At 30.4% G+C, this 17,754-nt stretch overlaps 1 protein-coding gene across 3 annotated transcripts in view; it reads right to left on the reverse strand.

Annotated features, from left to right (window-relative positions):
• Window positions 1–17,754, reverse strand: part of LOC134723785 (uncharacterized) — a 42,614-nt gene that overhangs the window by 21,197 nt on the left and 3,663 nt on the right. For 2 of the 3 annotated variants that reach the window (XM_063587336.1, XM_063587343.1), the window contains exon 2: window positions 16,716–16,760. In XM_063587336.1, coding sequence (XP_063443406.1) covers window positions 16,716–16,760 — 45 coding nt within the window. Of the gene's footprint in view, window positions 1–12,666; window positions 13,039–16,715; window positions 16,761–17,754 lie in introns of those variants that run through there. The other variant, XM_063587350.1, reaches the window with a different exon arrangement.

A 17,754-nucleotide genomic window follows, 5' to 3' on the forward strand; every position in this document is an offset into this window, starting at 1 on the left:
CCATGTAGAGTTGTTACTGATGTAAATCATATATATTGAATTATGAATGAATAAGTCTGCAATTTGAGTAAACTACATATTTAGTTTGTCAGCTATGTAAATATTATAATAATAATAATCTTTTATTGCAAAAAACATGAAACCCTGACGGGTTAAAATGCAAACATAGTACAATGTATACACAAGTGACAAGAAACATAACTATACATGATAAATGTTTTTAAAAAGTGAAGTTGATATTAATAACATATATCTATATATAGATGTATATAATAATTGACCAATGTGGACCTTATTTTCGCAATTCCATAGATTGCTTTATATAGTCTACAACACTAGACAAAATATCTTTATTGGGATCTAGAATAGTTTTAAGTTTAGAGTTTGAGTCAAGCTGGTTAAAATTAGGATAATGGGTTTTAATTGCATTTATAAGGGAATGTCTTACATTACTGTTAATTTGGCAATGAAGGAAAAAGTGTTTCTCATCATCTAAAATTTTACAAACTTTGCACAGTCTGTGTTCTCTTTGAATTTTTTTGTAACGTCCTAATTCAATTTCCAAATTATGATCACTTACACGTAATTTTGTTAAAAGCTGACGACTATTAAAATTGTTTAGATTGTGCAGGTAGTCCTCAAATTTAATTTCATTTTTAAGTTTACTATAAAGGTAAAGTTTTGAACTGTTATCAATATTTGAAAGTTTTTGAAGAGTGATGTTATTATACTTTTCCTTCACTATACATTTAAAAGTTTTTTTGAGTGAATTTTTTATAAGTTTAAAAGGTTTATCAGAATCTCAACTTGTGACAGCTGTTGGATACAAGTTTATATCATTACAAGACAGAAATGAATCTAATGTGACAACTTTTATTGACAGAGTTGGAAATATACATCCTATTTTTAAGTCATAATCAGAAATATAAATTCTTAAAAACCTCAAGTAGAAGTTATTTAAACCACAGAATATGTTTCTGATTAAAATTACCGTAATTGCTGGTCCTATTCTTGAAATCAGGTTTGATTTGAGCAAGGGGATATATTTGAACGATCTATTGTTTGATCATCTTCACTAGCCAAGGGTTACGATCCACTCCCGTTCTCTTTACCCTTGGCAGATTAAGATTAAATTTCGGAGACACAAGGTAAGGATTTTTATTGGTTGCAGTAGAAACTTGCTGCATCCAATCAAAAAGCGCATATAACATGATCATGTGTAGATGTAGAAAGTGTTTGTAAACAATTGCCACGTGATGAGAACGGGAGTGGATCGTAACCATTGGCTAGCGAAGATGTTGTTTGATTAATTGATTGATTGATTGGTGTTTAACACCACTTTCAACACTTAATTGTGCTATTTCTTGATGATCAGTTTTTATTGGTGGAGGAAGCTAAATTCCCCAGAGAGAACTAGGACCTTCAAAGAAAACAAGGGAAAAGATCTTATAACTTTACACTTAATTTATTAAATTTTATTTGCAAAGCTTTCCTGACAGTACAAATGCTCAACCAGTGCACCTTCTAACATTGATTCTTTTCTATTACTGTTTAGTTATCTAAAGAAGCATAACACCAGGAGACCATATTTAGTAGTATGTACATATTTATATAGTAAAATTGCAAACTGTAGGATACAAATCATTATCATGCTTTGTGTGTTAGAATATATTCATATCAATTTCTGCTCACAAGTTAAACATGGTCAATATTTTTTCAGTACCTCAGTTAGCTTAATATTTATCACTCGTTTAAATATCATCCAAATCAGGTCAAGGAAATAATATTGCAATAAGACTGATTAAATTTTCATCAATTTCTATCAATAATATTTCTTCATCATTTGCCTTTCTATTTCACTCCTTAATTTGATAATGATACTATTTTTTGCAATAGTATGTGCAGTGATATCAAGAAACCAACAATCAATTATTTGATCAAATGAAAGCTGCAGTTTATCATATTTAAGTTTAAAACAGTAGAAAAGTTATAAAACAAATTCTCTCCCTTTTATAACTAGTTTCTAATTTACGTTGTTTTTAAGAATAAGAAGTTACATACTGGTACTTAACTTTGTCTTAATAATTTTAATGCTCCAAAACCAAATCCAAATAGACCTTCTTTAAAATAGATTTGAGCTTATGTCCTTATAAGTATTCATTTACAGAAGTATATATCTACACTGCATCTGGCCTCACATGTATCCATTTACAGATACATCATATAACAATGACAAGCAAGGATTTGTATAGTACTGAATATACTATACAAATCCTTTTGACAAATAAAAGAATCTTTAAATGTGTTCTTTACATTTGTTTAGAACTCACACTATCCCTGTTTTGTTTTTGTTTTTGTTATGTTGGCATCATGTTCCTCAATCTTTAGTTTTCTGAGAAATGTTTTGTACTATTGACAACTTTGTCAAATTGTCTTAGTATTTTTCTGAGAAGTGTTTTGAAGTACCTTTTGTCTTATCCCTTTTCTTATGTCATCATGTGTTGAATGTCTTTTATCTACTTATGATTGTTAATTGCCTCTTGACCTCTTGTACTTTGTCTAACAATTACTGACTAAATAAAATAGATCTCTGGTGATTTTCAACAAGTATATCATTATCACTTTTAACAATAACATAATTACCAAGAAACTGCTTCCTAAATCATGTTTACAAAAAAATTAATAATCTTGACGTAAAAGTACCATGCAACATGTTTCATTTTACTGTTTTTAAATAAAGTATGATGATGCAGAGAACTTTACAAAAAATCCATAATGAATTAATCATCACTGAAATAATATTCAACATCTGGTGAATATAAATGCATCTTCTGTCTGTTTAACAGTAATATGTATAAGAATATTTTATTTCCAATTAAAGGGCCCTATAAAGAGCTTTCATGACATTACATACAAGTACATATGATTAGACATAAATTAGAGACATATAATATAAGAAAACAACATTGTTTAGTACTATTAAAAAAAATGCTATAAAAGGCCAGGACAGAACCAGACAATACATTTTAGATCTTTAAAATATACCATTTAAAATCATATACCACTCAAAATATGTATATTTGTGGCTAATTTGTATTCATTATTTTTGAACTTCTCCTTATCTCTAGATTTTTAGATAAATACTTTCCTAAACATTTATACACATTTAAATTTTCTTGTGTAAATAGCCATAAAAACTTTGAAAAATTGTCTAACGATTGAAAATTATTACAATTTAGAGATATTTCAGTAAAAAAATCATTTCTGTTATCAATATATAGTGGACATTCAGTTACAAAGTGTATCTCATCTTCAACTTTATTTAAAGTACAGTATAAACATTTTCTGAGTGTCCTATTCACATAAAGTTTGGCGTATCTATCAGTCTCAATCCTTAATGGATGAGCGCTTATTCTAATTTTACAGATTGATTGTCTTAATCTAAAATCTTTAAGATCCAAATATTTTTCAAAACAAAATAGAGTTTTAAAGGAAAAATAGGTAGTAAGTTTACCTTGATCTGATTGTAAAACTTTATTTCTATTTTCCTTCCAGAAATGGAGATAGTTTTTATATAGCTTATCTTTGATAAATTTTGTGAAAGAGTCGATACTGGTTTTTAAATTACATGTTTGTATGCCTAGCTTTTTTAAAATACAGTCTATACTTGAAAACCATGTATTCACTTTATTATTGTGAAGTTCTTTACTACATACATATGCATCATATAATAAAATGTTCTTAGTATTATGTGAAATCTGTATATATAAAAGCAATAAATTGATGTTGTCTGTTGAAAGATTAAAATAACTTCAGGCATCTGCATTGATTCTTGTAAAAGTCACACCTACTCTGAAATTTATGTAGTGCATCATCTTATAATTTCTTGTGCTCATGCATGCATTCACATTTTTGAACTGGTACACATTCAGTGGCAGATCTAGACATTTTCATAAGTGGTGCCCACTGACTATCTAAGAGGGAGATTCCCTATAAATACAACCAACTTTTTCCTAGAAAAGGGGGCCCCCTCTAAACCCACCTCTGACATTTTTGTTTAGAGGCCAGCTGAAGTTTGTCTCTGGGTGCAAGATTTTCTGTTTGTGTTGAAGACCTAATGGTGGTGTTTGGTTTTTATTTTTAATCTTTGGATAGTTTGTTGTCTTTTTGACACATCCTCCATTTCCATTCTCTATTCCATGTAGGAATGTATTATGGAAAACATGTTTCCACTAACATGTCTTTAAATAAAATTGGAAACCCTGCATCTATCATGCTTTTAAATAACATATGGTCAAATTGTTGACCCCCCCTCCCCTCATAAATTATTGAAAACTAACAATTGTTGACCCCCCCCCCCCCCCCTCCCCTCATAAATTATTGAAAACTAACAATTGTTGACCCCCCCCTCCCCTCATAAATTATTGAAAACTAACATTCTGTATTGACAATAATGTGTAAATAAGATACACCACGAGCTGACGCCCTCATAGGTGTACCTCATACATGCACAAAGATGTAACTTAGTGCAGTGGTTAATTCTAAAACATATTTCTTTTGTCAATTTTATAAGTAAACAATTCAAAAAGCTGTCATAATGACATTAAACTTATGTTTTTTCTTGAATTCATTAGTAGCATTGTCAATTTAATTTAATCAAAGGCCATTACTCCTAGTCTATAAGTGGAAAATGTCAATATCAAACTTAATTTATTTAATATTTAATAGTGTGTCTTTCTATGTTGTGATGTAACACTATTGTTTACGGTAAGGGTGAAGGTTGGTACCTATTAAAACGTTTAAACCCACTGCATTTGTTTGCACCTGTCCTAAGTCAGATACCTGATATTCAGTAGTTGATTGTACTTTGACCTGTAATGTTTTTTGTTTTACAAATTGTGACTTGAATGGAGAGTTGTCTCATTGGCACTCATACCACATCTTCTAATATGTATTAAATCTCTATTTTGTTATAAAAAAAAAACATAGAAAAATTTTAAAAGATTGAAAAATCTGAATTTATCAATGGACAAGACAATACACTGTGTAACAAAATATATTTAGGATACATCATGAAAGGACCATAACTCTTGTTGATGCAAATGACAAAACAAAGTAATAAAGAACCTTGTGATATCCTAATGTGCAAAGCTTTAACACACAAACAGTATTTCAACTTTACAAAACCAAATGGTAAAAATTAACCTTACAGTACAGACCAAGCTGAACATACATTCTTTTGGTTCCATGAAGTCTATATCATTATTTGATTGGTCTTATACATGTGCCATATATATACAATTTAAACCTGGACAATATTTTCACAAGGTGATTCAAAATATTCTCTTTGTCAATATTTTTTTTACCCTTTTACTTCTGACCTCAATTGAGGATCAAGTTCAACCTTTGAACACGCTTCATTGAATATCAAATATCAAAAGGTAATGAACACAAATTGGATTAAACTTCTGGTGTTCATAGGCACTATCTTGAAATGTGAGAGGACACTATCCTCTAAAATAAATCAAATAGTTTGCAAGTTCTCCTTAAAACAAACAATTAACCCCTGATACTTGTGCAATATTGCTAGAAGTATTTCGAAATTAAAAATCCCCATTAATTCAAAGCCTATGGAAATAGTTTTAACAGATGAAAGACAGTATTCAATCAAAACTCCATAAAATGTTTACTACCTTGTAATTATTAAGGATAAACAATTACTAAGGATTTATTATCATGTAAATAAAGTTTATGATTGTATATGATATTTACAAGGTGATAGTACTTATCCTATGTCTTGACTTTTGACAAGGGTAAGGGCTAGTTTATCAGATACCTTACATATTTCTATCTGATTGAGCTTCACGTCTTATCCCTGCATGACTAAAACATTATTTGTTGTCTTGTAAATTTAACATAATACATGCATAGGCATCTATTAAATCTGTTGAACTTGACCTGATGTTTGCTCTATAGTTTTTAAATTGATTCATGTACATAGCAACACAATACTCCCTGAGAACACAAATTTTTTGCACTTAATATTCAATGTGCAATAAATCACTGGTAATACCTATCTAAAAAGGAAGTTGTTTTAATGCCATCTAATATTTTTTTCACATAAATTAAATATATTCCAACTGGAATGGACATGATAGTAATTCCACTTGAAATTTATGCCATATAATTCTTTGTTCCAGAATTTGCCCAAGAAACAGATCAACCTGACCCAAAAGCAAGCATGTAGTTGTGAAGACTTTCGGAAGTAAAGTTGTGTTCCCTATGTTAGTCAATGCACCAATCTCTGCATAGAACCTATGAGTCATTGATCTTTGAAGAACAATGTAGGAGAACTTGTTGTTGAATATACTGGAGTGCTTGGAGTGATGTACTAAATGACAGAGAGAAAAACACTGTATTTGTGGGCAAGGCTTGAGTAAAGAAAATGGAATATCATTTGATTAGAAAAGACACTGAATTTCAGCTTTTAGTCAAACAAATAGACACTTAAAAAGTGTAACAATATTAAAGAAAACATACAGCTCTGGATATGCCATTCCTTTTACCATTGGACAAAGAGTCACCCTTTTCAATGAACTTTCAACACTACACCAATAGAGATACACACAAATTCTTGAACTTGATAATTTTATATCTCAAACTCCTATATCCAGTAATCAAACTACTTAATATCCAATTTTCTAAAGAAGAAACACAAGATCAATACAAAAAGATCATTTCTATCAGGTGTTCTATCATTAATGGGAACATTCAACATTGTGTTTTAATGTTTGAGTTATCAGAGAAAAATCTGCCACAAAGGAAGGTTTTCCTCAAGCAGAATCTCTATGATCAAACAAAACAGGGAGCAAATAATAATTTTCCAGTTGTAATATTGAATGTCAACACTATAAAATTTATGTAAATAAAAATATAAAAATTTCTATTTCATTAAGATTAAATCAAAACATGATTTTATAATAGATTCAAAGCATGAAAAGTTGTGACAACAAGGCCTGTAGGCTGTAATGTCATGGTTAGCAATCAGCAAGTCAATTTAATATGTAAGATGTTTAATGTTTCAAACATAATGGTTCCCCTGAAGCACCTTCTAAGTGTAGATTGGTACTGGTCAGTAATGGTGGAATTTTAACTTAAAAAAAGTTTGATGAGATCAATCAACTCCATAAATTACTACTACCCATTAAATAGTACATTAGCTGTTCAAGTTACAACAACAAAGCAATATTTATTGACCTCTTTACTTTATAGAGAAGTGGTTTTTTTTATAAAAGAAAATAATCATTGACCTCAGCTTAAAACCTGCTCATCATCCAGTGTAGATCAGGTTAAAACCAGCTCATGTGTAGCTCAGCCGAAAACCAGCTAATGCATAGCTCAGTTTAAAACCAGTTCATGCATAGCTCAGTTTAAAACCAACTCATGTGTAGCTCAGCTTAAAACCTGCTCATGTGTAGCTCAGCTGAAAACCAACTCATGTGTAGCTCAGCCTCAAAACCAGCTCATGGGTAGCTCAGCTTAAAACCAGCTCATGTGTAGCTCAGTTAAAAAACAGCTCATGTGTAGCTCAGTTTAAAACCAACTCATGGGTAGCTCAGCTTAAAACTAGCTCATGTGTAGCTCAGTTTAAAAACAGCTCATGTGTAGCTCAGTTTAAAACCAACTCATGGGTAGCTCAGCTTAAAACTAGCTCATGTGTAGCTCAGTTTAAAAACAGCTCATGTGTAGCTCAGTTTAAAACCAACTCATGGGTAGCTCAGCTTAAAACTAGCTCATGTGTAGAGAAACAAAGACTTATAGGAGATGAACTTAAAAAGAATGACAATGGCTTATGACGACTCTAGATATCTGTTGTTTACTTGTGACTTTTGGTAATTGCCTCACTCAGTTTTATACAATACAGTTCTTTTTTCTAATGTACAATTTACTTTTGCAATGCTGCAAGTTGTTCTTTTAATGAAGGTATTTGAGATTGTTGTATGTCATTATTATATCTAGAGTAAGTGAGATGGTATGGATATTGCAAAAAAATAAAATTCTAAAACTTTTCAGACTAATAAAAAAATGTTTTGTACTTTGCAAAATTCTTCTTTGCTTGAAGCACCAAGACTAAAGAATAATTGAAATCCTAGAAATCAATTAAGAAATGTGTCAAATAAAAATATAAGAGATGACGGCATGGTAAGAATAAAACTGCACTTACAATTTTCCTTTTGATTTCAGAAGCTATCACTTGGAAATCCTTCATACTTATTTTTTTAAGTCAGTAATACTGCTTCAAGAATATATCCTCCCACAAAAGTCCTCTAACAAAAGTGTTACATATAGAATGGTACACAACTAACCAATACACTATACATAACCACACCATAAAAATAGACATTCTGTTGACATATACAACACGTAACTATATTTACTATTTGATTGATGGATTGACAGGAATGGTCCCTGTATGTCAAGAAACCTGACAACGGGATCATCACATTTAATAAAAAATAACAAATATTATGATTTGTGTGATAATATTGCCTTTGGAGAAGTGTATTTCCGCAATTGCTGTCATAAGGAGTAACAAGATTTGTAAATTGGAAATCTTCCTTTAATAATTTTGTAGAAAAAGATGGCATCTGTTTACATTTTATGGTAATCTAATGATGTATTTTTTTAAACAATTTCTGTGTTTAAATAGAAACAAGAATCAGTGTCAATATAGGACACCATGCTCGACACCATGCCATGCTCACGCTGTATTGGTATGTTCAATGAACTTTGAAATTGGGGTCAAAACCCTAATTTGGAATACAATTCAAATTGTCACACCAAATGAAAATGTGTTCAATTTTCAAATTAATGTGGTTATAATTTATTGAAAACTACATTTATAACCAAACTCATTAAACTAATATAGGACAGACAAGAAACAATGACAGTTGGACTGACACGGAGCAGAAAACATGATTTCCTTCTATCATGGGTGGGCATCAAAATCTATTCACTTTAATTCATGGATATAGATGTAAAAATGAATCACTTACACTTATTATAACTGAGATCTCCTATATAGTGCTAATATTTACCACCAAAAATAAGCTTAAGTTTGACATGAGCATAATTAGCTGGATCAACAATCTTTTAATTTATGTACAGCTGGCAAAAAAATCTTTTACCGTCATTTCAAGCCTATTTTACAAATTTTTTTCAAAATCTTTCTGGTTTACCAATTTCTACAAACCTAAAAGAATCTTCTTTGAATAATTGTACATCTCCTAAATATTCATTAAATATTTGCCACTGGACTGACATTAGAATCAATCATTAATACTTAACATATTTATTAAGACCATTCAAATATTCGTTGACAATTATCACAAAATGACCTTTAATATTTTGAATAATTAATGCTAATGATTGTCTTCAAATAAAGAAAGTTATGACCATTAAATCACCATTAAAATAATGATGGCCATGAAAATCCTATAAATCATACCTGGCTGTCAAAAAAGTTGTTACCCAATTATAAATCTACCTTGCTAATAAAATATTGACAAATTACCAAACACTGGGAAACATTGCACCTGACAGACGGATGTTTATCTGTTTGTCATCGGAAATGTGACCTTTTATGGTGGTCCTTGATCTCAAAGATAACCTTATATTTTATTTCTCAAGGCATTACAGGATGGATAGACTTGGTTATGACCATATAATCTTGATATAATAGCAGTCTGACCTGCAATAACAAGATTTTTTTTTAGATAACCAAGATTTTGTCAGATGATAGACTTGCCTATAAGGGGGGTGTAGGTTTGGAACATTCTGAGATGACCAAAATTTCCAACAGACAGCTGAAAATTCCCGATAAGACCAATAGGCCATTGGCAGATCCAAAGGGTGGTAGTCCAGGAGTAGGACCCCCTCCCCCCTTTATTTTGGCCGATCAATGCAGTAGCATTTGAATTGGAACCCCTCCTTTGTCCTGGGTTGGAACCCCCCCCCCCTTTTAAAATGGCTAGATCCACCCCTGTAGGCTTAGTACATATCAGGACCAAATTGCCAATTTGTTAGGGATTTAGAATTGCAGTGTTCTCACAACAAGTTTAACTCCTCATCAACTTATTTATTTCTTTGCTATGAAATCATATGTTCATGTCCTAAAAATTGTATAAAGCCTTGTTCAAAACCTCATCTACTGAAAAAATTAATATTCAAATCGTTTTGACTATGCCTTTTCTACATTTACAGATTAATTTATACTTTTGAGAATACATGTCCTGAATTTTCTATTCTATTGATTGTCTGTTAGCTAGAATTTTACTGAAATAAAACAAAATTGTAAATTGATAAAAGTAGGAAATTCAAAGTCATGAAAAAGAAACAAAAACTGTTAAACATGCATGTAAACTGCCCCAGGATACCTCTGTGATGTTTTTACAGTCGCAATAAGATGAAATCATGATTGGGAAACTAGATTTAGCTGGAAGTCCAAATACCTGTGATGTAACAAATTTAGCTTCAAGTCAGTTAGTCCATATACATCAATAGAAGCCTATTTCATCCTCTTAATTTATTCTTATAATAATAGTAATTACTGGTATATTGAGAAGACTTAGAAAGTACATTTTTAATTTATTTTTTTACATTTTTCAAGTCAAACTGAATGTTGACAGCAGAAATTTTTAAAAAAGAAGAAATTTATTGTTTCATTTTTTTGGTGTTTTTCATGATTTTCCAGTAAATGCACTTGAAATCAAAATTATTTACACTCTAAATTCTTTAAATTTACCGCAAACACCCCCACAATAGCTTTTGACAGATACAACTCTGAAACTTGTTGCTTTAGTAATACTATTGCAAAAACAGTAAATTTTACCATAAATCATAATATCAAAACATTTATTGTGCACATTTACAAAAGAAGGTTACAAAATTGTTTGGCAATGACAAATAAACACATTAAACCAAAAAATGTTACATAAATTTAGAATATTTACAATTAGAATTTCATTTTAAATCAGATATTGCCTTACAGAGTAAAATGATAATATTTTCAATCGACTTGAATTGTAAATTTACATAAATATATAAAATAAAACTTAAAATATTATGATTTATTTGGGAGAAAAATGTTGATAGAAATTTTAAATGCAGAAATAAAGAGACGTAATGGCAGAACCGCCAAAGTTGCTAAGATAAGGTGATAAATGGGGTTTAAATTTTAAACCATATATACCAGTAGTTCTTTTGTATAGTTTACCACAAATAGTATAATGTGGTGTCCAAAGAAAGTGACACTCTGTCTTCATCACAAAGATAAAATTAATGTAATAGGTATAAATTATGCGTAATAATAGTCTTAACCTACGGTAAATTTAAAATGACTTTAGAAGTTTAAGGTTACAAAACTTTCCTTCAAATTTCAATTTCATGGCCTTCAGAAGAATCAACATGATTATAGGACTCCATATCAAATTAAGGATCGATACCAATGAGTAAGAATTGCAATAGCAAATGCATGCTTTTGGTTTATTGTGTATTAGGGCTGATACTGTGGATTCATTAATATTCGTTGGATACCAATTTTCGTGGATTTCATGGGGACCAGGGAATCATAAATTTTAATGTTCAACGAATTACAAATTTCCTAAAGGAATGTATGCAGACTTTGCCAAAACCACGAAATTAAATATCAACGAATATGCAAGTTTTCTTCAAACCACGAAAATTGGTACCCACGAAAATAAATGAATCCACAGTATCTATTTATGTAAATATAAAAAGAATTGGTATGACTGCCAATGAGACATCACTCCACAAAAGACCCAAATAACACAGAAATTTCTAAAGATCACATTACAGTCTTCAACAATGAGGAAAGCCAATACCACATAGTCAGCTATAATAGACAATCGGTTCTTAAATCTTCTCATTTCTTTCCTACCAATACTGGTAGTTTAAATAAATTTCAATATACTACTGGCTTATATTCACAACGTGAAACTCAAATAGCTTAATCAGAACATACCTATACAAAAATCTACATTACATATGTACATAACAACGTTTGCCAAATTCAAAAAGTCAATAAAATATTTAAGATAAATAGTTCAAAGATTTAAGTGTATTGTAGTTGAAAATGCCAATTAATTCTAAAAAGTTAACTAAAATTAAATCTTTGAGGGGAATCATTCTTAAAAAGATAAGAGCTTCTCATATATGGTTAAGTGCTTAAAGGTACTAGATAAACAAAAATTTTGGAAAGACGTAGGCTTGTATTACAAGTATAAGAAACCTATTCTTTGACCAAATTAGAATATAAATATTCAGTTTCAGGCTATTTCTACAAATCAATATTTTTTCAGTTAATCATTTTCAGATTTTACTTTCTACTACTTCAACGGTTGCCATGGCTATCAATTTCAAGGTATATAACATTAACATATATTCTGACATAAAAACACAACTATTGCATTAATTCCAACATACTAAAAACATTGATGGATTGTTATGTTAAAAGCTGTTACTCTTTTACGAACAAGGTCTGACATAAATTGGTATAATTAAGTGAACTGTTACCAACATCAGACCAAACAGGAAATGACCAGATTCTGGAATATATAATTACCAGTAGATAGAATAAAAATATACCTTGTAAATCAATGTTCCCGCTCTAGCTGGGGGATATATCTTTGGTTCTCCCCTCCGATTGTACAGACTTCTGGATCGTGAGCTAATCATGGCTAAATGTTTACAATTTTTAAGAAAAATCCTTAAAATATTTCTGCCTTCAGAAAAAGTCACAATGTGTTTGCTTTTTGAAATATCCTTGCTTTTTCTAATTTAAAATTCTTTTTTAGTAATTTAGTGAATTAATTCTCCAAATCAATGTTTCTTCAATAAAATTCTTCACTAAAATTTGAATCCACAATGAAAATTTTTAAAACAGTAAATTCACAGTATACTCCTACTACTTCAGATTTAATATGAATATGATTTTAAATTCAATTACATCTCTAACAGTGTACCCGACAAATTACAATTTAAACTTTATAGTCCAAGATAAACAAGTATCATAGCCACTAACTGAACAGGTAAATCTAAATGACATTCAAATTGCTAGACCGTGAACGGTAACAATAGGTGGGCCCAATTACGTGAGGAGAATACTTGCAGATTGAAACTCTACGAACTTGTGTTGCTTGACCAACTGTTTGTTTCCACGCTGTTTAAATAACGTGAATCGGTATGGTCAAGTCATGATGTCCATTATCATCTTTTAAAGGTGATGGCTTTATAGAATATCGGGAAATAAATTCTTTTTTAAAAGTTTTAATGTAGAGTCTTCTTAATTAATTAAAAATAAAATTACCATAAAATGTTATTTAAGGTATGCAGAGTTTTACATTTTAAGGACAGCATTTACATTTACTGATATACATACATATACATGTTTTACCATATTAGACAAGATCAACAGAAAATATTTTTGATGACACTAATTTACTATTTCTTTTCTATAATTCATTCAAGTTATGAAATCAAGAGTAAACTCGGATGATATAGAAATGCTTTTGATAGAATTATACATTTACCATTTCTATAAACAGACATAAGTTAAATACATGTAGGTAAACAAAATATCAGAGACAAAAAATTGCCTGTGTTTTTTATAGGTTAGAAATTAACTATTTTTTTCAAAGATAATATGTACCAAATCAGACATTTTTATTACAGATTGCAATAAATAATATTGTAACCTAATTTCACAACAGAATTATTTTATAAATCTTACAATGAACAGATTTTTCTATAAACTATGAACACATGCACAACAAACAATGAAATCAAAAACAAAATAGTGACAATACAAGGTTGGATTATAAAGCAAGAGAAATACTTTAAAAGACAACATTTTTCTATAATTCATTTATAGACATGACTGCCATAACTGGGGGCATGATTTTTCTGATAAGATCCTGAAATCAGATACCATATACAAAACTAAATGCTCATAGATCTTTTTGAAAATCTTATAATGAAAAGTGCATTGATTTTTTTTCTCATTTTCAATTTTTATTACAAGTCTATATGTTTTTTCCATACTATAAGCAGTGAGTACATCTTCAATGTAATACCTCTGATATAAGATTATAGATGATATATTATTATTAATTATTCATTTGATATATAAGCTAGGTCATCCTGGTATAAATATAAGCTGCTTTAATATGATCCATCAGCATCTATAACACCTAATTTAACATGTCATAAAAATATATGATGGAAAGTCAAGATTTTTTTAAAACTGTAATATGTATTACATATATAGCTGACAACAAAAACATATACATATAGTTAAAATACGTAGTTGGGTTATCAAGCCAGATAAAAACTTCAAAAGACAAAATTATTCTACAATTTATAGACAACCAAAACCTATAGGGACAAACATATATGTTGGGTTATCAAACTAGAAAAATACTTAAAGACAAAATTATTCAACAATGTATAGACACTGCCATAGTAACATAGGATTCTGAAATTGAATACCATATAAAGGGGTAATGACATGACTAATACAGATTTAGAATAAATGAATGACCATTCAAATATACATGTACCTGTATTGGTCAGTAATATGATGTTTGGCCATTCACCCAAGTGACAAATTCATTATTCTTTAGAACAGTAATACTGTTTTCTAATAAGGTTACACAGTTGTAAAATAATGTTTCAAACGGCTCAGTGGTCTCGAAGTGTGTCTGCCTCAAGTGCAGGAGCCAGAAGGTCACGAGTACAAGCTCCAACCGGGTCAAAACAAAGACATTAAAGTTAGTATGTTCTGCTTCTCCCCTTAGCACTGGGCATTTAGGCGTAAGAGCACAGACTGGCTGGCTCTGAGTCTAAATAATGTGTAAGTTATTATGTCTTCCTACCGACTGTTACCTTTGTGAACTATCACAATTCAAGTCAAACTCAGCATAAATTTGACGCTGGGTGTTAAGCAGCCTTTCATTATTATCAAGTCTTTCATACTTGTTATCTACCGGTATAACTAATTATATTTTGTAATCAATTTTCTAGCAGGATTGCCTGAAGTTACTTATTTAGGATTAGAATTGATTGTCAGAATTACGTATGCTATCACATTATCAGCGCTTCTTTCTATATTTTTTAGTCACCTCATATTAATAGCTTGATAGATTGTAGATGTGAAATGCGGCCATCTACTACAACTGGTCAAATTTACAATCTATTTTTTTTCTCAAAGCAACATCCTTACAGCGCTTGTATGAGAAAATAATACCTCCGTCCAAAGTTCCAACTAATTTTTCACAAGGCAGCATCATAACAGTGCTTAATGAAATCAAAAATATATTCTGAACTAAACAATGATTCTCATCTGGCAATTAACTAACCATTCAAACATAATTACTTTTTTAAATAAACAAGCTCTTCTTTCGAACAGGTACAACAATATAAAATTACAGAACCCATTGAACACAAGGGTGAAACAAGGTTTATCTGAACTTGAATCTAAGCCCTTGTACCAAATCGCCCTCTAACACCTGAGAGCAATTATGTAAAATCTGTTAAATCTGACCATAGTTGTATACCAAATTATGCCGGGACACAAACATGAAATTGAATGAAGAAATAAATGAAAATTTAATTCATGAAATACTACAAACTAGAGCAACAACACATGTAGCATATACCTGATTTATGTTGTCTTGATGAGTTTAATTTCAAAACTATGTAACTTTTAAAGGCTGAAACTTATTTTATGCTAGTATACATGGTATACAATGTTTATTCAAATAATTGTGAAAGTGAAAAGGATATTATAATACAAAAGCCGATCTGGCCTTACAGTGAAAAAAATTTACTCAATACAGAAAAAACAATTGAAGCCCAAAATTGAAAACCTAATTAAGTTATTTGATTGGTTGATTTCGGAGTCTGAGAATGATAAGCATCCTCAAAGTTAAATGACTATAACCTCTGACCTTGCAATATAAAGATTTTTTATAATGATTACCCAGAATTTAACCACTCTTAAAACTGGAGTTGATATTTTGAGCACAAATTGTGTACTCCAAGTGCTGAGTACAGTTTTATGACCAAGAGCCTTGACCACTAAACATGAGTTTTTGTGTAAAGATTTTCATTTTTTTTTACTATTCAAATTGAAATTCATGACCAGTTGACATCTATGTATCCTGGATGCATCATTCAGTGTGTGAACCAATTTAATTGCACAAGTGCATGTAATATCTCAAGTTTATCCAAATGTTTTGTACCAGACCTTGAACTTTTTTAATAACAGTTTTTAACAAATATATCATGTTGCTCACTTCTACATATCACTTTAAGAAGATGTAATAAGGAGATACCATATTAAGTCTCCACTTCTGTCTACTGTATCAGTGAAATTAATTGTTGATAAAATCAGGATAGGATGAGAAGGTACTCTTTAAAAAGGAGGTAAAATGATACCTTAATATATAACATGTACAAATATTAAGATCAACTTTATGTACAATATAATATTCTTGTAAAACATTTACATGCAATATACACAGATGCATTTGATCTAGTTCTTGCCCTATGTGCCTCCAGGCATAATAAGGACTAGGTTGGTAGGTATACACACATGCATGTCTTTGTCTCCATGAGGAGAAAACATAACTTACCTTTATATCTTCTGAGATCAACTTTCCTATCTTCCTTTCTTCAAACTGAAATAGGAATACAAGTAAATGTTATAATTTACAAGCATCTACAAAAAGATATTGAATTTGTTTCAAACAGCTGACAGCTGGTGCTTTAAAATATACATGTAGTATTCAATTTATTCAATTTAGAAAGGATTTGGACCCAGGAAGGATTAAACTTGCCCCTAAAATTCATTTACTTGGCCTCTATAATAACACTGGCCATATCAATGAACCAAAATGCATTTGTGGTGATTTGAGATGAGATACAATGCACATAAAGCAGCAACAAATAAATGGGGAATGTGTCCATGGGACACAGATCCACAGATCATGCCCCTACTTGCATATCATATAAAGTTATATAAGGACATTACTGAGGAACAGCAGAAGTGACGCTACCCATATTTGTACTTGATTTGGTTATGCAGAATCTAAAAATTCAGCAATTTTTTCATCTATAAAGGGGCATTACTCTAGAACGGTTAACATGACACCACTAAAATACAAACTGGATTTGTGTGTGTGCCAATAATCATTGTGTATAAGTTTCATAACATTTGATTGAGTCAAACTAAAATTAGAGACCAGAAACTAAAAATTCAGCAGTTTTTCCATCTATCAAAAGCACAACTCTTTATAATTAACAGTTAATTTGACGCCAACTTAATTGAAACTTGATCTGAGTCTTGAGGTAATAAGCATTGTGTTTAAGTTTCATAACATTTGATTGAGTCAAACTAAAGTTAAAGACCTGTAAATACTTCACCAAAAAAAGGAAAGGGTATAAGATTTATGTCCATAACTGGCTAACAGTCACTTGTATCTGGTTGACAATTAAACCTCATGTCATCTTTTAATCCTATATATGATACATTGTATATGTTACAGAGATAATTCTTACTACAAAAAAATCATTTTAAAGAGAGACAGCAAAAGGGATAACTATTACTTACTTCTAATAGACGTCCTTGTGTGAAATAAGTATAAAAATTAAAACTTACATTCAAGTATGTGG

This window comes from Mytilus trossulus, chromosome 1 (genome assembly GCF_036588685.1).
Source record: "Mytilus trossulus isolate FHL-02 chromosome 1, PNRI_Mtr1.1.1.hap1, whole genome shotgun sequence".
Classification (NCBI taxonomy): domain Eukaryota; kingdom Metazoa; phylum Mollusca; class Bivalvia; order Mytilida; family Mytilidae; genus Mytilus; species Mytilus trossulus.